The 24066-nt window shown below is 43.2% G+C and overlaps 1 protein-coding gene across 2 annotated transcripts; it reads right to left on the bottom strand.

Moving 5' to 3' along the window:
• Positions 1 to 7513: 7513 nt before the first annotated feature.
• Positions 7514 to 21490, bottom strand: LOC123998662 (beta-1,4-mannosyl-glycoprotein 4-beta-N-acetylglucosaminyltransferase-like). 2 transcript variants are annotated; one of them, XM_046303753.1, is made up of 3 exons: positions 21287 to 21490; positions 11134 to 11404; positions 7514 to 11007 (listed from the first exon to the last, which is right to left on the bottom strand). In XM_046303753.1, the coding sequence occupies exons 1-3, from the start codon at positions 21310 to 21312 to the stop codon at positions 9691 to 9693; spliced, it is 1614 nt and encodes a 537-aa protein (XP_046159709.1). In that variant the 5' UTR covers positions 21313 to 21490; the 3' UTR covers positions 7514 to 9690. The 2 variants fall into 2 exon arrangements, with proteins under 2 accessions (XP_046159709.1, XP_046159710.1); XM_046303754.1 differs by lacking the exon at positions 21287 to 21490 and having other exon boundaries at positions 11109 to 11371.
• Positions 21491 to 24066: the final 2576 nt, after the last annotated feature.

Raw genomic sequence — 24066 nt, 5'->3', positions numbered from 1 at the left:
CAGGGGGTTTTCTGCAGTGGTTCAATCTGCAGTGGTGGCCAGCTACACCCTGTCCTCAAACCACAGCCCATTCCACTGCTGTTGTAATGGGGGCTATAAATTTGCCTAATATGTACAAACTCACTGCTTGGCAATGGCATGCTATGGTGTCCATCTGCCACACAGACTCCTCTCAAGCAGGACTTCACCTGACTTGATCTTCTGTAGTATAGTTGGTAGAGCATGGTGTTTGCAATGCCAGGATAGCGGGTTTGATTCCCGGGACCACATACGTGAAAGGTCTTGGCGATAGTACTGTAATCTAAGTGCATGTGATAGTCAAATGTATGCTGTAAATCCCATGTCTACGGTAACCACAAGTAGGGCTCATAAACGGGTGCCAGACAGCAATTGTAGTAAGGCAACATCCCAAATGGCAGTGGTGTAATGTACTTAAGTAAAAATACTTTAAAGTAGTTTTTGGGGGTATCTGTACTGTACTTTACTATTTACATATTTTTAAATAATAATAATAAGAGTTTACACCACCTGGTATTCCCAGGCGGTCTCGTATCGAAATACTAACTAGGCCCGACGGTACAGTCACAAGCGTATTATTTTTTCCACCATTTTCTCCCCAAATTACAAGCTTGGCTCATCGCTGCAACTCCCCAATCGGCTCGGGATAGGCGAAAGTTGAGTCATACAACCTCTGAAACATGACCCGACTGGCGGCGCTACATCTTGTCACACTGATGGCTTCACCCGGAAGTAAGCCGCAACAAATGTGTTGGAGGACTGAGGTCAGCTTGCAGGAACCTGGCCCTGCCACAAGGAGTCGCTAGAGTGCAATGAGCCAAAGCAAGCCCCCCCGGTCAAACCCTCCCCTAACCCAGATGGCACTTGTCCAGTTGTGCACTGTCCCACAGGGTTCCCAGTCTGACCGGCTGTGACAAAGCCTGGGAATGAACTGCTGCGCTACTCAGGACCCTACTTTACTATCTAGATTGACAACTTTTACTTCACTACATTCCTAATGAGAATACGTACTTTCCCTGACACCCAAAAGTAGTTGTTACATTTTGAATGCTCAAGCAGGACAGCAATATGCTCCGATTCATACACCTATTAATATAATGCTGGGGTTCACAAAATGTTTTGGCCCATGACCACATTTTGATTTCTGAAAATTTGTGCGACCCCAACCATGCGGACAAAAACGATGTAATTAACATCCAATGTGTATTTTTTAATGTGGGGCTATGACAGTCAATTGAAAATTAGTCTGAAATCATTTCTCTTATCTCACCAACACTAATGAGATGGGTGTGCTTGATGCATGTTGCATCAGAGCTTCTCAAAGTCAGGGGGCATGGTCGACAGTGCACACCTCATCTCTCCTGTCACATCCAACCTGGATTGATATTCGTTTTTATTGCAGACAAGAGTACTGAATCAGCCTACCATGAGTTTTAATGCTCAGAGGGAGACAGCACAGTATTTCCTTTGAGTCATAAACCAAAACTCCTCCATAGTGACCCATGAATGCGTTGTCTTCAGCATTCGGTCACATGACAGCTCAATCAGCTGTTTGAGTTCTCTTACCGGCATGTCAATTGAGCCAGGATCACAGTCAAACGGATTTCGCTGATGCAGTCACTCATTTGTAGATGTTTTTCAGTATTTCACCTTCATGCTTGCTTTCCATTTGCTCAGTCTCCCAAAACATGTCTTTTACTTAGGTAAGGAGACACATTTTCTTTTCATCACACAGAAAGTCAAGTCTCAATTCAAAAAAATCTTTCCAACACTCGCCTTCCATAACCAACAAGCCTCGGTGTGAAATAAAACATTGTTATGCTTTGATCCCATATCTCCACATAGTTTTACGAACAGGCATGTCGAATGTAGTTTACAATCAAAGTTACCCGCTGCATATCTCAGAGTTCTGCGTTCAGCTCTTTTGCTGCCAGTTACTCTCGGAGTACCCAATACAAACATTGCCAGTAGATAGGCTTTATTGACGAGCTCAGTAACTTTCAATGTGGCACCGTCATAAGATACCACCTTTCCTTACAAGTCGGTTCGGCATATTTCTGTCCTGCTATAGCTTCCCCGTTGAACTGTAAGTGCTGTTATTGTGAAGTGGGACCTTTAGGAGCAACAACGGAACGGGTCAGCCACAAAAAAAGTGGTAGGCCACACAAGCTCACAGAATGGGACCGCCTAGTGCTGAAGCACGTTAAAATCATCTGTCCTCAGCTGCAACACTCGCTGCAAGTTCCAAACTGCCTCTGGAATCAATGTCAGCACAATAACTGAGAAGAGAAGAGAGTCGGCCCGAGAATTGAACCCTGTGGCACCCCCATAGAGACTGCCAGAGGTCCGGACAACAGTTTGACACACTGAACACTATCTGAGAAGTAGTTGGTGAACCAGGCGAGTCAATCATTTGAGAAACCAAGTCTGTTGAGTCTGCCAATACGAATGTGGTTATTGACGGAGTCGGAAGCCTTGGCCAGGTCGATGAATATGGCTGCACAGTAATGTCTCTTATCGATGGCGGTTATGATATCGTTTAGAACCTTGAGCGTGGCTGAGGTGCACCCAGTACTTTGCACTTCCCATAGTCTGTTCTTGACTTGGAGATTGTGAAGAGATCTTTGGTGGCATGTCTTGTTTTAATTATTTTTTTTTTTAACCTTTATTTAACCAGGCAAGTCAGTTAAGAAAATATTCTTATTTTCAATGACGGCCTGGGAACAGAGGGTTAACTGCCCGTTCAGGGGCAGAACGACAGATTTGTACCTTGTCAGCTCGGGGGTTTGAACTCGCAACCTTCCGGTTGGGCAACCTTCCGGTAGGCTACGCTGCCGCCCCATGGGGTATGTATGGGTGTCCAAGCTGTGTGCTCGTAGTTTAAACAGACACTTCAGTGCATTTAGCATGTCAACACTTCTTACAAAATGATGAAGTCAATCTCTCCTCCACTTTGAGCTGTGAGAGAGTTACATGCATATTATTAATGCTAGCTCTCCGTGCACATTTTAAGGAAAGCCGTGCTGCGCTGTTCTGAACCAATTGTAAGGTTGGGGTCCCCTGCAACAAAACTAGAGCCTGTAGGACCTACCTTGTTGATAATTTTGTTAAAAAGGCAGAGTAGTGCTTTAGTATGGACAGACTTCTCCCAATCTTAGCTACCATTGTATCCACATATTTTGACTCTGACACTTTACAATTCAGGGTTACTTCAAGCAGTTTAGTCACCTCAACTTGCTCAATATCCACATGATTTATTACAAGATTTTGTTGAGGTTTATGGTTTAGTGAACGAATTGTCCCAAATACAAATCTTTTAGTTTTTGAAATATTTAGGACTAACTTATTCCTTGCTACCCATTAAGAAACTAACTTCAGCTCTTTGTTAAGGCTGACAGTGATTTCATTCACTGTGGTAGCTGATGTGTATAGTGTTGAGTCAAGGCTATACACGTCAAGGCCAGTGGCACGTCATTAGTAAAGATTGAAAAAAGTAAGGAGCCTAAATAGCTGCCCTGGGGAAATCTACCTGGATTATGTTGGAGATGATTTCATTAAAGAACACCCTTTGTGTTATGTTAGACAGGTAACTCTTTATCCACAATATAGCAGGGGATGCAAAGTATAACACGTACGTTTTTCCATCAGCAGACTATGATCGATAATGTCAAAAGCAGCACTGAAGTCTAACAAAACAACCCCCACAATCTTTTTATCATGAATTTCTCTCAGCCAATCGTAAGTCATTTGTGCAAGTGCTGTGCTTGTTGAATGTCCTTCCCTATAAGTGTGCTGAAAGTCTGTTGTCAATTTCTTTACAGTAAAACAGCATTGTATCTGGTCAAACACAATTTTTCTCAAAAAGTTTACTACAGGTTGGTAACATTCTGATTGGTCAGCTACTTGAGCCAGTAAAGGGGCTCAAGTAGAGGAAGCACACACTTTTTAGTAGGCTTAGATTGAAGATATGGACAATTGGAGTGGCAATATCGTCCGCTATTATTCCTCAGTAATTTTCCATCCAAGTTGTCAGAACCCGGTTGCTTATCATTTTTGATAGACAACAATAATTTTTTTCACTTCTTCCATACTAACTTTACGGAAGTCAAAATGACAATACTTGCATTTCATAATTTGATCAGTTATTCTTGGATGTGTAGTGTCAGCGTTTGTTGCTGGCATGTCATGCCTAAGTTTGCTAATGGTAAAAACATTGAAGTAGTTGGCAATATCAGTGGGTTTTGTGATGAATGTTTTGAATTTTGAATCCGATTCAATGAATGACGGAGCTGAGTTTGCCCTTTTGGCCGAAATTTCATTTAAGGTGCTCCAAAGCTTTTTACTATCATTCTTTATGTCTTTTACCTTTGTTTCATAGTATAGTTTCTTCTTTTTGTTCTGTTTAGTCACATGATTTCTCAATTTGTAGTATGTTTGCCAAATCGGTTATGCAGCCAGACTTATTTGCCATTCATTTTGCATCATCCCTCTCAACCATAAAATGTTTAAATACCCCATCAATCCACGGGGATGTAACAGTTTGTCAATGGGTGCATGTTTTTTACAAACTGTGATAAGTAATTTCATAAATGTGTCAAGTGCAGCGTCTGGTTGCTCCTCAGTACACAGCGCAGACCAACAAAGTCTTTATCAAGTATTTCACACGTGTTATCCAGATACATACTGTTAGCAGTCGGTTGTCTATAGCAGCTTCTCATCAGAATGGGCTTTAGGTGAGGCAGATGAACCTATAGCAATATAATTTCAACAGTATTTAACATGAGATCCCCTCTAAGCTTTACAGGAATGTGGTTCTCAACATAAATGGCAACACCTCCACCTTTGGCATTTCTGCATTTTATGTAGATGTTATAGCCATGTATTGCTACCACTGTTCATCAACGCTATTATCTAAGTGAGTTTCAGAAATTGTCAGAATATAAATGTCATATGTTACTAGCAAATGATTGATTTCATGATCCTTGTTTCCTAAGTTACAATTGTTAACGTGGGCTATTTTTTAGCACTTTTCTGTGATGCTTGATTGTTTGTTTTACTGGGAAGCTTAGCAGAAGTAGACATGCTCATGTTATGTAAGTGCAGGGTGAGCTACACACAGTGGACTTTCTACTAGGGCACACCACCTCAGCACTAACAGTAGAACTCTGGTTCATAGGCACTTGATTACTGCATACAATAGCTGTGGGGTCAGCAGAGGCATTCAGGACAGTAAGAGGGACATACAATGTAAGTAACCTAATGCGTCTTCCGGCGCCCCTGGGATAATGTACATGTGCTTTGGCATTATGACAACTCAGCAACACAATGGTAGGGATTAACTGAGCTGGGATTGGGTTGTTGAGAATTCATTGTCCAGGAACCAAAATGACTTGGCTGCATCCCATCCTCCTTAAAACAAGCTTTGTTTCCAGGAGGTATCAACATTGTCAATAAATGTTACACCAACAGAGCTGCAATAGTGTCGTAGACAGAGGGGTAAAAGTCTGCTGAAACCTTCAATACCACGATTTAGGGAGTGTTTGAGGGGAGTGTTTGTGCTACAGAATAAACACCCCCTCACCATAAATCAACAATGACACACATAATTGAAAAGTTTCACCGAAGACCTATAAGACCTATATAGACATTATCAAATGTTTTGTTCAAACAGAAAAGACTGTACAGTAAATGGGATAAGGCTATGAGTAACTTGTTGTTTTTTCCATTATTTTATTGTTCATCCTTTGTTAGGAATAATGGAGTATCAATTGCATAAGACCCAAATATCCAAAGCACCCTGATAGAAATGTCATTTTAAGAATGAAAATTTTTCTTTCTTCCTCAAATAATCCACCAGAAGTATTTCTTCAAATTCAGATGTTGCTTCTAGACTGCCATCTAGAGTTCAGGCATGGTATCCAGTCTTGCTCTACAATATTTTATTAAAGAAAGACCTAACCTAACCAGAGTCACTGGCAGCGTGGTATTTCTGTCTAGACTCTAAATGTAACTTAATGCCTTTACTGATAATCACTTGTTGACGTGAAACTAGTTGATAAAACAAAAGTGTCCTTAATACCTGTGTCTTTACATGGTCGTTAGGCAGGCACAGTTATAGTGTAGTGAAAAGAAGTGCATTGAAATGTGTTGTTTTACAGGGTCAGCCATAACAGTACGACACCCCCGGAGAAAATTGGTGTTAAGTGCATTGCTCAAGTGCACATCGACAGATTCTTCACTTGTCAGCTCTGGTATTCAAACCAGCAACCTGTAAAGACTGACGCTGGAGATGAGAAGCAGGTACTAGGAGTCAACATTTATTCAGGAACAGACAGGTAACAAAACAGGAACAGCATCAGCACACCGGTAAACAACAAACGACAATGCTGAAGCGGTGAACAGAGTGAGGGAACAGACAAATATAGGGGAGGTAATGACAGAGGTGATTGAGTCCAGGTGATTCCAATAATCGATGGTGCGTGTGACGGCAGGAGTGTGTAATGATGGTTGCAGGAGTGTGTAATGATGGTTGCAGGAGTGTGTAATGATGGTTGCAGGAGTGTGTAATGATGGTTGCAGGAGTGCGTAATGATGGTTGCAGGAGTGCGTAATGATGGTTGCAGGAGTGCGTAATGATGGTTGCAGGAGTGCGTAATGATGGTTGCAGGTGTGCGTAATGATGGTTGCAGGTGTGCGTAATGATGGTTGCAGGAGTGCGTAATGATGGTTGCAGGAGTGCGTAATGATGGTTGCAGGAGTGCGTAATGATGGTTGCAGGAGTGCGTAATGATGGTTGCAGGAGTGCGTAATGATGGTTGCAGGAGTGCGTAATGATGGTTGCAGGAGTGCGTAATGATGGTTGCAGGAGTGCGTAATGATGGTTGCAGGAGTGCGTAATGATGGTTGCAGGAGTGCGTAATGATGGTTGCAGTGCGTAATGAGTGCGTAATGATGGTTGCAGGAGTGCGTAATGATGGTTGCAGGAGTGCGTAATGATGGTTGCAGGAGTGCGTAATGATGGTTGCAGGAGTGCGTAATGATGGTTGCAGGAGTGCGTAATGATGGTTGCAGGAGTGCGTAATGATGGTTGCAGGAGTGCGTAATGATGGTTGCAGGAGTGCGTAATGATGGTTGCAGGAGTGTGTAATGATGGTTGCAGGAGTGCGTAATGATGGTTGCAGGTGTGCGTAATGATGGTTGCAGGAGTGTGTAATGATGGTTGCAGGAGTGTGTAATGCTGGGGATGGGGAGCCTGGTGCCCTCGAGTGCCGGGGGGGGGGGGGGGGAGAGCGAGAGCAGGCGCGACACAACCTTTGTTTAATGGCCCAACAATCTAACCTCCAGGCTATCTGCCACTAGTAGGTAGGTAATAAACACATTCACTTTCATTATGGCTGTTAATCGACTCGTTTTTGTCAGTCAACTGTACAGCTATTTCTTACAATAAAATGTAGCGGAATGATTGATAAAGGAAGAGGAAAGATTCAAAATGAAGTCACCTTAGTTCTTGATTTATTTAAACAATCTGTTAAATGAAGTTAGAACACAGGAGCTATACCTCAGTTGCACAAAAATTGGACACCATCCAGAAATGATAAATGACAAAAGACCATGCAGATGTCTAAATCCCCCTAAAAACATAGTCAACAACATCCAAGGCTTTTTTTGTTAATGTGAACATGCTGCCTAATTAAACAGTTTGGATGCCATTCTTTAAGATTCCTGAGATTCTAGTCTTTAAATGTAGACACGGTGGCAGAGAATGTGTGCAAACTGCAAGTCAGAGCATCAATTCACAAGTATTCCCAAAGTCATTCTCCCAAGACAAGGAAGTGATAAAGCTAATTTTGAACAAAGGTGTCCACATTGACATGACATGATTTAACAACAGTAAACAGCAGTCTTAAACTTCTTAATAATTGTATATTTATCTGGGGATAAATAGATAGTACTTCACTTTAACTGAAATAGGTTCCAGTACTCATTTTGGGTGCTGACACTTTGTATTCAGGTGCAGGAGCTTCACAATACTTTTGAGCTAATATTCTGTCAAGGAATAGGAGCTCAAGCAGTAGAACATTTGAGGTGCCAGTTCACAGCTCAGCTGAGCTCCTGCCCAAGCCAAGCACGGTACATAGAGGCATGATTAAAAAATGCATTTAATAAATGACCAAAAATGTAACTAAAAATATACTAATAATTATGTAATAAAAGTAATAAATGACTTATTTTTTGTGCACTTTTGTCTGTCTTTATGTCGTCCTGTTACTGTTTTTACTGCCAGTAGGTTTGGATTCATGTACTGTAGCGATTCAACAAAACAATGTCTACAGTGCAAAACAAGAATGAACTAAGACATTCATTGCATCACTCATTTGTGTTTGTTTTGTTGATGACCAATTTCCACTGAATAGGTCTCAGTGTACTCTATTGTTATTCAGGCAGAAACCAATGACTTGCAGTCTATCAAAGGTTGATCTGATTGATGGCACAATGCGATAAACTCTGTTACATTCATCGGTGTCATTGGTATACATCCTATTCACAGTGGACATGTCCCTATGAGCTGTAGGAATAGTATTCTCATGGTGAAGGGTTTTAAATGGGGAAGAACTGCAATGCATTTTTAAGGACAAGACCAAGGAAACCATTATGTTTGCTTATAAATGTAAAGCTGACTGTCGAGAACAGATCGAAAATACCAGACGTGATGTGAATCACTAGACCATAGCAGAAGAAGAACGATTGTTTCTCAAGAAACGTCTCTCTCGATGAACAATGCATACAGATGACAAAAATGCCTAAAAGCATTGTGACAACTGTTTGGCAGGATCACATGGTTCTAATTGCATATGCTTTTTGGCCTCAAATTCATTCATCTGTACACCATAAATGATCTGTTTACAAGAAGGCTATGAGAGTTATGTAGTCAAGCAAGTGACGGCTAAGAAACCCATAGTGCATTAGTGAGGGATACCTGAGTTTGTATTAAACAATATAAAACACTTTCCCTTTCCCGCTATATTACCCTGTGTTGTTCGAACAACCATTTCAGCACAGTAACACAGTTTTACCACCACCAGTTTTACCACCACCACAGAAATGTGCACTGATCGTTTTTCAGGTCTCTTTCTTCACAAAGGTCTCTGGAAACTCAGAACTGGTGGCACTAGAAGCACATTGTTGATCTGACTGAAGGAAAACTACAGTATCACTGGCCATCATCAGATAGAATTTCTATACATATATACCTGTCTGCCATCACGTCTACAGTTAGGAACGGTACAAAAGTCAGTCATCATGTCCCAACTGGAATCCAGTCTTTGAATGATCTGGAGCAGAAGAGGCCTTTGTCTTTGAGGAATGTTTAACTACTAATATTGTGATCGAAAAGGGACAGAGTTGAATAGAATGAGTGTAATAAAATATGTGCAAACCCCCCACAAGATCAACAGCAGTTAAATTACCCTCAGATGTCCTTCATCATCCCTCCTCTCACCTGCTAGTTACTTCATCTTTAGACAGGAAGTGGACAGCCTGAACCTTCAATTAGAGGGGAAGGCGGGGGTTTCATAGATCCAAATTCAGAGAGATGTTGTGTTCAGGAAATTAAAAATCCTTCCATTGAAATCAACAATGAGAATATAAATCCTCACCAGTTTTCTACAAGATTCAGGCATATGGGTTATCAAGTATGTAGCGATACAGCTGAAAGTACTTTAATAGATATTTGGGTGCGTACATAGGCTCTTTAGGGTCTGTGGGTGGGTACTTCCCCACCGAGCCATCAAACCATCCCCCAGTCCGGATCAAGCCCTTGATGTAATTCAGGTCTCGTTTTTCTACGTAGTCGCCCCAGCGGGGGAAGTCTCCATTCTGGGCAGAGATGAGCTTTTGGGAGATTCCCTCTGGTCTGAAGCACCAGGAACAGTGCCAGCCTGCGTAGTGGACAGGGCTCCCAATGGACCACTGCACCAGGATGTGTCCACTCTCCCTCTGATAGTTCCGGAAACCCGGCATGGAGTAGTATTCCCTGCGTCTCAGTAATATCCCGTCTCCATTGTAGACAGTGAAGAGCATGGCGACGGTGCAGACGGAGAGGACTTCCAGGGTCCCAGGCTGCCTCCAGAAGAAACCATAAAGGGACTTTCTCATGTGGATGGACACCGGTTCCGTCCAGCCGTCGTAGAGTTTAAGGAAGAGGATGCCCTCGCGGGCAGGGATCTCGTCCGCATCGTTGATGAGAAAGACATCATCTGGCCTGGCACCTTGCACCCTGGACATCCCGTCACGGCTTAGAAATGTTCGCAGGTAGTCGTCAGCAATCCACCCGTTCTGCTGGCCACCTTTAGGGAAGTGATCAAGGAATACATAGAGGATCTTGTGGTGCACATAGTTGTAGGTTCCGTTAAGCAGAAGGCGCAGGAAGTGCAGTGGCTTGGAATTTCCGTAGGCTGTGAAGTTTGACTCACACACCAGGAAGAGATCAACAGTGTCGGCCAACTCGTGAAAGCGGGCGTGGAGGAGGTCAAACTCGTGGTTGATATTAATGGCATTGATGACCCTTCGAGGAACCTTTCTCAGTGTCAGACGAGCCTTAGTGGGCAGGTTGGAGTGTTGCACCGTGGTGGGGATGCCACAGTGAGGGCCGTGCCAACCTGGGCGACACATACACTTCACCAGCCTTTTCCCCCAGGCTGTTTTCTCCTGGCCTGACTTGGGTTCCTCTTGGTGTGCATGCAGGATCTTACGCTGGCCCTCTCCGTGTTCCTGGACCTTTTGTCCTAAATGGTCTTTGAGATAAGTCATTTCCGTCCCCTCTCTGAAGCAGTATGCTCCAGACTTGGTGCGCACAAAGAAATGGGTGGGGTCATCGCTAAGATGGAAGCTCCGTTTGTGAAGTTCCCCCAATGGTCCTTTGGGGTCTGGGAGAGTCACCGTCATTCTGTTTACATTCCCTGAGTCAGGCTGCTCCTTCCGCCACGGGTCCTGAGTGGGAGAACAATAGGGGTCAAATTAAACATATCAATGACAATGTCATATAGACCCAAAACAATGTACAGGGAAAGTCATGTCATCTGCCCCCTCACCGCCACGTTCAATCTTTCTCCCCACCTCTGCGTTTCCCTGGTCCTCCCGGTATGCCTCTGGTTCCCACAGGCCAGTGTCGGAGGGTACAGGCCCAGGCAGAGGCCTCCTCTCTGGGTGAGCATTGTTTGAAGGGGTCCCCTTCCCTCTCCAGAGGAAGCTCAGGGCATTGACAGAGGAGGCATACAGCTCACTCAGTATAGGCATGTGGTGGAGGGGCTTGTAGTTGTGAAGCTGGGAGAAGACACACAGAGCCAATGCGCAGAAGAAAAACAACTTGTGCCTTTGCATCTTCATCCTGAAAAACAAACACACACATATACAACTCTTTACATAAACTGAAGTTTACCAACTCCTTACTTAACTGTAACTCAGGCATGTGCACATATATGGTTCTACCTGTGCAGAGCACATGCCCCTTACAGTCTCCAAAGTTCCCTTTTAGGTGGTGGTATAATTTCCCACCAAAATATATTTTTTTGTATACTTTTGTCATTGTTATTCGCCACCCCTCAACCCATCCGTTGGTTCCCCGTCCTTTGTAGCTATCTACCTTGCCAGAAGATTCTACCTGTCATGTTTTGTCATTAATTATCATGTCTTGTCCCTGTGCTTCCCCTTCTATTCGTTTCCCTCTGCTGGTCTTATTAGGTTCTTTCCCTCTTTTTATCCCTCTCTCTCCCCCTCCCTCTCTCACTCTCTCGCTCTCTCTTCTCTCTATCGTTCCGTTCCTGCTCCCAGCTGTTCCTATTCCCCTAATCATCATTTAGTCTTCCCACACCTGTTCCCGATCCTTTTCCCTGATTAGAGTCCCTATTTCTCTCCTTGTTTTCCGTACCTGCCCTGTCGGATCCTCATCTATAATTCACCGTGCTGTGTCTATGTTTTGCCCTGTCGTGTCGTGTTTCCCTCAGATGCTGCGTGGTGAGCAGGTGTCTGAGTCTGCTAGGTTCAAGTGCCTTCCCGAGGCAACCTGCAGTTCTCGATCAAGTCTCCAGTCTGTTCTCGTCTTTACGAGTAGTATTATGCTTTTTGTTTTGTAAAGTTTCTTACTGGATTAAAAACTCTGTTTTCGCCAAGTCGCTTTTGGGTCCTCATTCACCTGCATAACACTACCGTTACACTTGTTTAAACTGAGCTGCACTGGGGTCAGAACGCAATCATTTTTACATTAACCCTTTCTAACCCATAGCGGCCACCAACGGCCTTTAAATTACTATAGCTGACGCGAATGGCCTTGTTTTTCTAACAATAATATCTGCCAATTTCGCAAAATTAACTTGTTAAACACCTGTTGTTGTATCACATGGTTGTTGTCAACAACCAGGAACCAGAAATAGGATACAGTGCCTTGCGAAAGTATTCGGCCCCCTTGAACTTTGCGACCTTTTGCCACATTTCAGGCTTCAAACATCAAGATATAAAACTATTTTTTTTGTGAAGAATCAATAACAACTGGGACGCAATCATGAAGTGGAACGACATTTATTGGATATTTCAAACTTTAACAAATCAAAAAACTGAATGATTGGGCGTGCAAAATTATTTAATCAAAGCGACCCGCTATCCAGGACTGTGGGCTCTCATTCTCTGTGGCCGATGTAAGTAAGACATTTAAAAAGGTGTTGTCATTGTAACCCCCCAAACTGTGCTCCCCTGAGCTTTGTATGACCACATCCAGTACCAGTCAAATGTTTGGACACACCTACTCATTTCAGGGTTTTATAGAATAATAGTGAATGTCAAAACTATGAAGTAACACATATGGAATCATGTAGTAACCAAAAAATGTGTTAAACAACTAAAAATATATTATATATTTGAGATTCTTCAAAGTAGCCACCCTTTGGCTCGATGACAGCTTTGCACACTCTTGGCGCTCTCAACCAGCTTCATGAAGTAGTCACCTGGAATACATTTCAATGTCTAGGACAGGTTAACAACATTCCGCTGAAAAGGCAGTGCAGGAAATTGAATGATTTTTTAGAAATATTTAACTTTCACACATTAACAAGACCAATACAACAAATGAAAGAAAAACATCTTGTTAATCTACCCATCGTGTCAGATTTCTTAAATGTTTTACAGCGAAAACACAACATACAGTGGGGCAAAAAAGTATTTAGTCAGCCACCAATTGTGCAAGTTCTCCCACTTAAAAAGATGAGGCCTGTAATTTTCACCATAGGTACACTTACATTTACATTTACATTTAAGTCATTTAGCAGACGCTCTTATCCAGAGCGACTTACAAATTGGTGCATTCACCTTATGACATCCAGTGGAACAGCCACTTTACAATAGTGCATCTAAATATTTTAAGGGGGGAGGGGGTGAGAAGGATTACTTTATCCTATCCTAAGTATTCCTTAAAGAGGTGGGGTTTCAGGTGTCTCCGGAAGGTGGTGATTGACTCCGCTGTCCTGGCGTCGTGAGGGAGTTTGTTCCACCATTGGGGAGCCAGAGCAGCGAACAGTTTTGACTGGGCTGAGCGGGAACTGTACTTCCTCAGTGGTAGGGAGACGAGCAGGCCAGAGGTGGATGAACGCAGTGCCCTTATTTGGGTGTAGGGCCTGATCAGAGCCTGGAGGTACTGAGGTGCCGTTCCCCTCACAGCTCCGTAGGCAAGCACCATGGTCTTGTAGCGGATGCGAGCTTCAACTGGAAGCCAGTGGAGAGAGCGGAGGAGCGGGGTGACGTGAGAGAACTTGGGAAGGTTGAACACTAGACGGGCTGCGGCGTTCTGGATGAGTTGTAGGGGTTTAATGGCACAGGCAGGGAGCCCAGCCAACAGCGAGTTGCAGTAATCCAGACGGGAGATGACAAGTGCCTGGATTAGGACCTGCGCCGCTTCCTGTGTGAGGCAGGGTCGTACTCTGCGGATGTTGTAGAGCATGAACCTACAGGAACGTGCCACCGTCTTGATGTTAGTTAAGAACGACAGGGTGTTGTCCAGGATCACGCCAAGGTTCTTAGCGCTCTGGGAGGATGACACAATGGAGTTGTCAACCGTGATGGCGAGATCATGGAACGGGCAGTCCTTCCCCGGGAGGAAGAGCAGCTCCGTCTTGCCGAAGTTCAGCTTGAGGTGGTGATCCGTCATCCACACTGATATGTCTGCCAGACATGCAGAGATGCGATTCGCCACCTGGTCATCAGAAGGGGGAAAGGAGAAGATTAATTGTGTGTCGTCTGCATAGCAATGATAGCACTTCAACTATGACAGTCAAAATGCATCTTTTGTGAGATTCAGAGAAGGTGAACGGATGATCTCCGCATGCGTGTTTCCTACCGTGAAGCATGGAGGAGGAGGTGTGATGCTGTGGGGGTGCTTTGCTGGTGACACCGTCAGTGATTTATTTAAAATTCATGGCACACTTAACCAGCATGGTCATCTGGTTTGTGCTTAGTGGGACTGTAATTTGTTTTTCAACAGGACAATAACCCAACACACCTCCAGGCTGTGTACGGGCTATTTGACCAAGAAGGAGAGTGGTGGAGTGCTGCATCAGATGACCTGGCCTCCACAATCACCCGACCTCAACCTAATTGAGATGGTTTGGGAGGAGTTGGAACGCAGAGTGAAGGAAAAGCAGCCAACAAGTGCTCAATGTGGGAACTCCATCAAGACTGTTGGAAAATCATTCCAGGTGAAACTAGCTGAGAGGCTGCCAAGAGGGTGCAGAGCTGTCAAGGCAAAGGGTGGCTATACTTTGAAAAATCTCAAATATAAAATATTTTAACACTTTTCTGTTTACTACATGATTTTATGTATATTATTTAATAGTTACTCTACAATGTAGAATATAGTAAAAATAAAGAAAAACCCTTGAATGAGAAGGTGTCCAAACATTTTACTTTTACTGTATACTCATAACGAACCAAATTCATACTCATAATGAACTCCGTAATTAAGCATCAGAAGAAAAACAAATCAATAGAAGTAAAACCAGTTACAACCTTTAAAAACCTACCAAGATTTGAATTTAGTTCAACTACCATCAAGCTACTGAAAAATGTTGTAGTTCATATAGTTCACAACTTCCCAACACTGGTACTCTTCCTGCATCGTGAATACATTTTGAAGTTCATAACTGTGCACTCTCCTCAAACAATAGCATCACATTCTTTCACTGTAGTAGCTACTGTAAATTGGACAGTGCAGTTAGATTAACAAGAATTTAAGCTTTCTGCCCATATCAGATATGTCTATGTCCTGGCAAACTGTCTTGATACTTAAAACCTTGTGCTAATCACATTAGTGCACGTAAGCTCAACCGTCGTGTGTGTGTGTGGGGGGGGGGGGGATATACACCGATCCCGTAGAGGTTTGAATGGTGTGTGGTTGAGGTGCCAGGCTCACCGCTTTGAATGTGTCAAGAACTGCAACGCTGCTGGGTTTTTGACGCTCAAAAGTTTGTGTGTATTAAGAATGGTCCACTCAGCGTATACTGTCACATACATTTATTGACCCATTCCACCGTTATTGGCCTGGTTCCATTTCTGCCTTCCATGGAAACTTATGTTGTTGACAGTTGCTGTTAGACAAATACCTAAGAACATGTCAGAGCAAATTGACTTATTTCCATTGCTCAACACTGCAACCTCTATTATTTTGTGTGTATGTGGGTGGAGATGGTATCAATTAAGATAGTTTCTCAGACAATACGAGCACTGTGGAGATAGCCTATCCCTACATAAGAATTTGTTCTTAACTGACTTGCCTAGTTAAATAAAGGTAAAATAAAATTTAAAAACTTTATAATGAAGCAGGGTGGCAGGTAGCCTAGTGGTTAGAGCATTGGGCCAGTAACTGAAAGGCAGATTGTTCAAATCCCCAAGCCAACAAAGTAAACAACATGTGTCAGTCAGCAAGGCACTTAACCCAAATTGCTTCAGGGTTGCTGTTGATAATGGCTGATCATGGCCATGATCCTACTCTCCTAGGGTGTCTTTGGGATATGCAAAAAAATAAAAACATTTCCAATTAACACACACTTGTACATGTGTGAAATAGGACAAATAAATATAGACACCCACTGTGCACACTTTGCAACTTCCTACCTTTTATTTATAGCTTATAAGAAATCATGCTATGCCTTCCAACGAACCATCAAACAAGCAGAGCGTCAATACAGGACTAAGACGCTCATCGGATGTGTCAGGGCCTGCAAACCATTACAGACTACAAAGGGAAGCACAGCCGAGAGCTACCCAGTGGCACGAGCCTACCGGACAAGCTAAACTACTTCTATGCACTCTTCGAGGCAAATAACAATGAAACAGGCATGTGAGCACCAGTTGTACCGTAAGACTGTGTGATCACGCTCTCCGTAGGCGTCGTGAGTAAGACCTTTAGAAAGGTCAACATTCACAAGGTCGCAGGGCCAGACAGATTACCAGGATGTGTACTGTGAGCATGCACTGACCAACTAGCAATTGTCATCTGACATTTTCAACCTCTCTGTCCGAGTCTGTAATACCAACATGTTTTAAGCAGACCACCACCGTGCCCAAGAACACTAAGGGCCTTCCTAAATGACTACTGACCCGTAGCACTCACTTCTGCAGCCATGAAGTCCTTCGAAAGGCTGGTCATGGCTCACATCAACACCATCATCCCAGAAACCCTAGACACACTCCAATTTGCATACTGCCCCAACAAATCCACAGATGATACAGTCTATTGCACTCCACACTACCCTTTCCCACCTGGACAAAAGGAACACCAATGTGAGAATGCTATTCATTGACTACAGCTCAGCGTTCAACACCATAGTGCCATCAAAGCTCGTCAATAAGCTAAGGACCCTGGGTCTAAACACCTCCCTCTGCAACTGGATCCTGGACTTCCTGATGGGCCGCCCCCAGGTGGTAAGGGTAGGTAATAACAACACGCTGATCCTCAACACAGGGGCCCCTCAGTGTTGCGTGCTCAGCCCTCTCCTGTACTCCCTGTTCACTCATGACTGCACGGCCAGGCATGACTCCAACACCATCATTATATTTGCCGATGATCAGCGGTAGGCCTGATCCCTGACAACATCCAGACAGCCTATAGGGAGGAGGTCAGAGACCTGGCCGTGTGATGCCAAGACAACTACCTCTCATTTACATACATTTACATTTAAGTCATTTAGCAGACGCTCTTATCCCCTCAAAGTGATCAAGACAAAGGAGACGATTGTGGACTACAGGAAAAAGAGGACAGAGCATGCCCCCATTCTCATCGAAGGGGCTGCAGTGGAGCAGTTTGAGAGCTTCAAGTTCCTTGGTGTCCACATCACCAACAAACTAACATGGTCCAAGCACACCATGACAGTCATGAAGCGGGCACGACGAAACCTATTCCCCCTTAAGACTGAAAAGATTTGGCATGGGTCCTCAGATCCTCAAAAGGTTCTACAGCTGCACCATCGAGAGCATCCTGCCTGACTGGTTGCGTCACTGCCTGGTATGGCAACTGCTCGGCCTCCGACCGCAAGGCACTACAGAGGGTAGTGCGAACGGCCCAATACATCCCTGGGGCCAAGCTTCCTGCCCTCCAGGACCTCTATACCAGGCAGTGTCAAGAGGAAGGCCCTAAAAATGGTCAAATTTTCACCCTAGTCATAGACCGTTCTCCCTGCTACCACAGGGTAAGCGGTACCGGAGCACCAAGTTTAGGTCCAAGAGGCTTCTAAACAGCTTCTACCCTCAAGCCATTAAGACCCCTGAACATCTGGTCAAATGGCTACCCAGACTATTCGCATTGCATCCCCGCCCTCTCCCCTCCTTACCACCGCTCTGTTTTTTCTATGCATAGTCACTTGAATTAACTCTACCTACATGTACATACTACCTAAACTAACCAGTGCCCTCACACATTTACTCTGTACTGGCACCCCTTTGTAGATATATTTTTTTAACCTCTGCTCTTTAATTACTTGTTACTTTTATCTCTTATTCGTATCCATATTTTATTAACTACATTGTCGGTTAGGGGCTCGTAAGTATGCATTTCACTGTAAGGTCTGTTATATTTGGCGCAAGTGACTAATACAATTTGATTTACTACCTGCGAACACACGTCTTATCTAAAACCTGAAAGCATGATCTGACAGTTTACATTGTAGTAGTGTTAGGTTTAACAGTACCTATAACCATTCTGGAATTTTATTTGACCATATAAAGAGAAAAATAACTATTGCAAGTTATTGCAAGTTCAACTCAATTGCAACGGAATGTTTTGTAAACAAATGGAGAAAACATGTAGGCAAAACTGGTCCATGCGATTACAGAATGGAAGAACAGCGTGATTAGTTGGGTTGGCGCCCCCCCCTTGGGTTGTGTCTTGGCGGAAATCTTTGTGGGCTATACTCTGCCTTTTCTCAGGATGGTAAGTTGGTGGTTGAAGATATGACTCTAGTGGTGTGGGGGCTGTGCTTTGGCAAAGTGGGTGGGGTTATATCCTTCCTGTTTGGCCCTGTCCGGGGGATGTCATCGGATGGGGCCACAGTGTCTCCTGACCCCTCCTGTCTCAGCCTCCAGTATTTATGCTGCAGTAGTTTGTGTCGGGGGGGCTAGGGTCAGTTTGTTATATCTGGAGTACTTCTCCTGTCCGGTGTCCTGTGTGAATTTAAGTATGCTCTCTAATTCTCTCTCGGAGGACCTGAGCCCAAAGACCATGCCTCAGGACTACCTGACATGATGACTCCTTGCTGTCCCCAGTCCACCTGGCCGTGCTGCTGCTCCAGTTTCAACTGTTCTGCCTGTGATTATTATTATATGACCATGCTGGTCATTTATGATCATTTGAACATCTTGGCCATGTTCTGTTATAATCTCCACCCGGCACAGCCAGAAGACGACTGCCACCCCACATAGCCTGGTTCCTCTCTAGGTTTCTTCCTAGGTTTTGGCCTTTCTAGGGAGTTTTTCCTAGCCACCGTGCTTCTACACCTGCATTGCTTGCTGTTTGGGGTTTTAGGCTGGGTTTCTGTACAGCACTTTGAGATATCAGCTGATGTACGAAGGGCTATATAAATAAATGTGATTTGATTTGATGATAAGTTGACCTGAAGAAACCTTTAGCCCTGCTGCATGGTAGCCCTTACTAGAGAAGGGCAGGCAGAACTGCGTACACACAATTGATCCTCCGGTGAGCTGCTTTGTTAAAACGGGTGGGAACAGGCTACTTCTGCAGTCTCACAGTGCTCATATTGTGTCTGAGAAAAACTATCATTGAAGACATCCACAACCACACAGAGGCTGCAGTGTGTTGAGCAATGGAAATAAGTCAGTTTGCTCTGACACGTTCTTAGGTTTTTAGGAACACAAGGTTCGGTGGAAATCAGAAATGCAACCATGCCAATTATGGTGGAACGTTACCAAAGGGAACAGACTTCATATGGGCCCTGGTCAAAAGTAGAGCACTATAAAGGGAATAAGGTGCCATTTGGGATGCAACCTTAAAGGTCACAGCTACATAGTTCACATAAAAACAGCTCATGAACCCCACCTCCTGGTCCACAATATACTGTGAGACTGAATGACCCGCAGTATCAGTTCACGGACCATATTCATTTCCTGACCAATGGCTCTTTGCTCTCGTCAATACACCTGCCGTAAGCAACATGATCCTAAATATCCCCATGACAAATCCAAATCAGAAATCATGGTCTCACAGTATAATGGGAATTTTCATGTGAACCAAAAGGAGAGCAGTTGTTGATTATATCCAAGTATATTACAAGAATTCAGCAAGAACACCTCCAGAGCAGAAGCAAAGAACATTTGTAACGAGGCCGCCCTTGTACATTAATCACACAGCATATTCAATGTTCTGTAAACATCAACCCGAGAGGCTTGTAGGAAGTCACAACATCAGCTGCTACATAATCACACAGTGTCATAGATAAACTATCAGTGTGTCCTCGAATCCAGTCTGGCGTCAAGCCTTAACCATAACATTCATCACTGTCACACTTTGATACTGACAGTTAAACAGGTAAGAAAACCAGTACTCAGTTACAACAGATAATCATAAACTAACAAGTGACAACTACTGAATTAAATATGGTACTTAAGCAGATATGGTTAACCCCCGTTTCCCCTCCCCCAAGGGAATATGTATCTGTCTGTGTCTTCCCGCACATACAATCATGTTTTTTTAAAAACATATCAATTCATAAACAGTAAATAAAATACAGGAAAAATACAAATCAAATAATGTCCTATTGCACACAGCCTTTGAGTAATTGCGACAGATGAAATGTGGAAATGTGACAATGCCTATCAGGGGTTGACATTAAGGGTTGCCCTAATACCCAGAGCAAGGGAACGGAAGTTGAACTCAGCAGTCAGGCAAGTTGAGTTCTCTACGGGTGACATTTTTGTCTGAAAACAACTGCAGAAAATAACAGAGGCCTAAAACTGAAAAAGAGAAAATAGTATTTTTGCGTGTAAATAGATTATTTATAATTGAGGAAAGTGATTTTAATATTTCAGCAACCATAAAATACTCCTGACTTTCCTGATTGACAAGTGCATTTCTATCCCTGCCTATGAACATGAAATAGATATTATAACAGAGGAATTGACTGAAAACTTATACCTTAAGTATACTACGTCCCAATATCAACTTCCCCACAACACTTCCCCATGATACTGTAATAGCTGTCATCATTGACTCTATAGAATGAGTGCCAGTCTGTTTGTGCCACCATGCCAACTCATTGTCACACATTGTCATGACAAATGTGTAAGTAAGTGAACTATGTAGTTTGCGGAAGGCTATCCGAAACGTTTGATCCAAGTTAAACAATTTAAAGGCAATGCTACCAAATACTAATTGAGTGTATGTAAACTTCTGACCCATTGGGAATGTGATGAAAGAAATAAAAGCTGAAATAAATCATTCTGTCTATTATTGTGACATTTCACATTCTTAAAATAAAGTGGTGATCTTAACTGACCTAAGACAGGAAATTTTTACTTGAATTAAATGTCAGGAAATGTGAAAAACTAAGTTTAAATGTATTTGGCAAAGGTGTATGCAAACGTCCGACTTCAACTGTAAGTACATGAAAGTGAAAATTAATTGCAACAAATCTAGAGAGGTATCTTATTAATAATTAACTCCAAACAGAACAAAATCCATTGAAACGTTCCCAAATACTGTAAAGGTGATTAAACATACCTCCCATGCAGGAAAAGTCTAGCCATGCTGGTTTGTTGGCAAGTGGAGCCCAACTGTTATTTCAGATTTCTTTTACATTGTACGGTAGGTCTCAAACTTCCTTAGTTACTCTATTTGAACTAGTCGGTAGAGCTTCCATGCAGCAACATGTGGTAGGTGGCATCATTCATTCAGGCCATCAAACTGGATTTACAACAACGCAGAGAGATAAAGAAAGAATGTGTGAAATAGAAAAGCAGGGTGGAGCCCTTGGTGGAACAGTTACACATCTTTCCTGTACTCTGCCTCTGGGGTCTTCATGTCCGTCACAAGTAAGTGCACGCACATGCACAGTACACACAAACACCGACACCCACCCACACACAAAAACACACAGGTACGTGCACACACACACAGATGCAGGCACGCAAGCATAGAAACACAAGCATGCACACAAAAAAAACACACATGCACACACGCGCACACACACAGGTGGCCATTCCAAAACAAATAAGGAACAGCTTTACATATCACTCCACATTCACTCTTTCCAATCTGCAGCACAATGCATGAAGACTGTCTGTTCACTGTGCTGCATAAGATTTGTGAGAATGGGGAAATATGACAAGAAAGCAATGGGCTGACAAAGTAACCAGGCTTCATTCCACCATACATGCATGTGGTAATGTTGTGCAACACTAAATAAGGAACAATTAACTTATTCATAACCTACTCTACACTTCCTCTCCTCTTACCGTCTACTAGAACCAGAGGACCATGTAAGCATAGGCCAATCGGACTGAAGGGGCATCTGTAATCTCCTCAATGCCCACTGAGCAAATATGTTAGCTGGGATTTATTGGGAATGAACTAGGTTGGAACCTCCCCACACACACACACACACACACACACAGATGCACACACACACACAGATGCATGCAAGCACAGACACACAAGCTTCCACACAAACACGCACGTACACACACAAGCTCAACTTCTCCCTCATGCAGCCTACCTTGTGCTCTGCAGTATTCTAACTGTGGTAGAGAAAGCGGACGGGAACACAGATGGATATGAAAGCACACATTTTGTACCTCCACATGTAACACGCATGGACATCAGTGGAAGCTGGTGGGAGGAGCTATGGGAGGACGGGCTCATTGGAATGGTTGAAAAGGAATTCATGGAACGGTGTCAAACACATACATCATATGGAAACCACATATGTTTGACTCAATCTCCTTTTATTCCATTCCAGCCATTACAATGAGCCCATCCTCCTATAGCTCCACCCACCAGCCTCCACTGATGAACATGCATCAAGCCAAAATCTGGATTAAAGAATATATCCCAAGTGTTTTAATTATTTGATAATCCTATGAAAAACACCAACAATAAAGCCTGTAATACTAGTGTATTACTACTACATTATAAACCAATTATTTAACAATGGGAGAGAAATGTATGTTTGATACCCATGCTTGACACTGCTGAGTTACTTGAGTGACTTCATTGATAAGTAACAATTGCCAAAATGTAGATATTCTCTTCAGAGCACAAGCACTCATGGCATGTGTCACCACTTCCCAGGGCAATTATAATTAAAACAATTAGCCCTTCAGAAAATATGCACAAAAGACAGTGCATTACTATCGACCTCCAGTGACTGCTCCTTGTTCTTGTAAGGAGATGTGATACAGTATTTAAAAAATAAAGTGATAACCATGTTAGTCTAACAGGAATTTCCAGCAGAACAAAAGGAGAGCAGTCGTTGATCATATGAATCAAAGATGAATTCTTGTATTAAACTGTATTGAAGGAGACTCCTCCAAAACAGAGACATAGAAAATGTCTAACATGCGTCACAGGACCTTTAGTCAGAGTACCCTATGTTCTCTAAACATCAGCCAGAGAGGTGTTTGAGCAAACCATTGAAGAAAGCTCAGCATTGCATGTAGATAGGTTTGGCTGCTAGGCTGAAGTAGCAAGGACATGAACATTAAGAGAAGATGATGTCCAGGCCATATGACACCCAGACCATACTCTATTTTTGTAGGAATACATTAACCCAGACCATACGTGCATTCATGACAGCTGAACGTGCTGTGGTCAGCAGGGTACAGGAAGAAAGATGTAGGCAAGATAACTGATGACTAACACGTAAAACATAGGCATGCAGTACATACATTATTTTTAGAACAGGGAAAGAGTTCTGCCATCGTTGTAACCAAAAGCAGATACTAAGGGGGAGTAACTTTATTTACATATGTGATGTACCCCAATACTATGTATGTATAAAAGCAGAGGCAGTGTTAAGCGGCGTCTATTCCGCGGATCAGCACGGCTTTTAATAACTTGTATTAATTAAAGTCTACATTGAATTCAAAAAGTTCTGAGAGTATTATAGTTCTATAGACAGTGTTATATTTCTGTAACAATTATCTACGACAGATTTGGCGAGCTTGCCAGGAGTCCAAAGGGGCCTGGGGGCGTTCCAGGCTGTGACAGTGTCTTTGGACAAAATTACAAATGGGTGGCCACCCAGCTATATTAAAGTTAAGCTTGTTCTTACATAGTTGAATGTTTGTATAAATTGGTTCAGAGATACTGTCCCAGCAGATACTGTCCCAGCACTATTTACATTTCCTAAAAATCCCAGTAAATGCTAAGAGCTTGTTGAATTCAATGAACTGCATGCATGTGTGATTTTGGGGGTTGTAAAAAGTGAATTTATGTGTGCATGTGTAGGGACTGTGAAGGCTGAACCTTGCCGGTGTCGGGTGTTTAGCGGGGGCTTGCAC

Source organism: Oncorhynchus gorbuscha, linkage group LG16 (assembly GCF_021184085.1).
Source record: "Oncorhynchus gorbuscha isolate QuinsamMale2020 ecotype Even-year linkage group LG16, OgorEven_v1.0, whole genome shotgun sequence".
Classification (NCBI taxonomy): Eukaryota; Metazoa; Chordata; class Actinopteri; order Salmoniformes; family Salmonidae; genus Oncorhynchus; species Oncorhynchus gorbuscha.
Note: the sequence above shows the minus strand (reverse complement) of the source record. Positions and strands in the feature narration are given on the sequence as shown.

Bases quoted from the DNA above. Each gene is read 5' to 3' on its own strand.
- LOC123998662 (XM_046303753.1), bottom strand. From the start codon at position 21,312: ATGGCTAGACTTTTCCTGCATGGGAG. The intron at 11,405-21,286 runs GTATGTTTAATC...TTTGTTTTTCAG, and splicing joins AGACTTTTCCTGCATGGGAG to GATGAAGATGCAAAGGCACA. The intron at 11,008-11,133 runs GTGGGGAGAAAG...TCTCCCACTCAG, and splicing joins AGGACCAGGGAAACGCAGAG to GACCCGTGGCGGAAGGAGCA.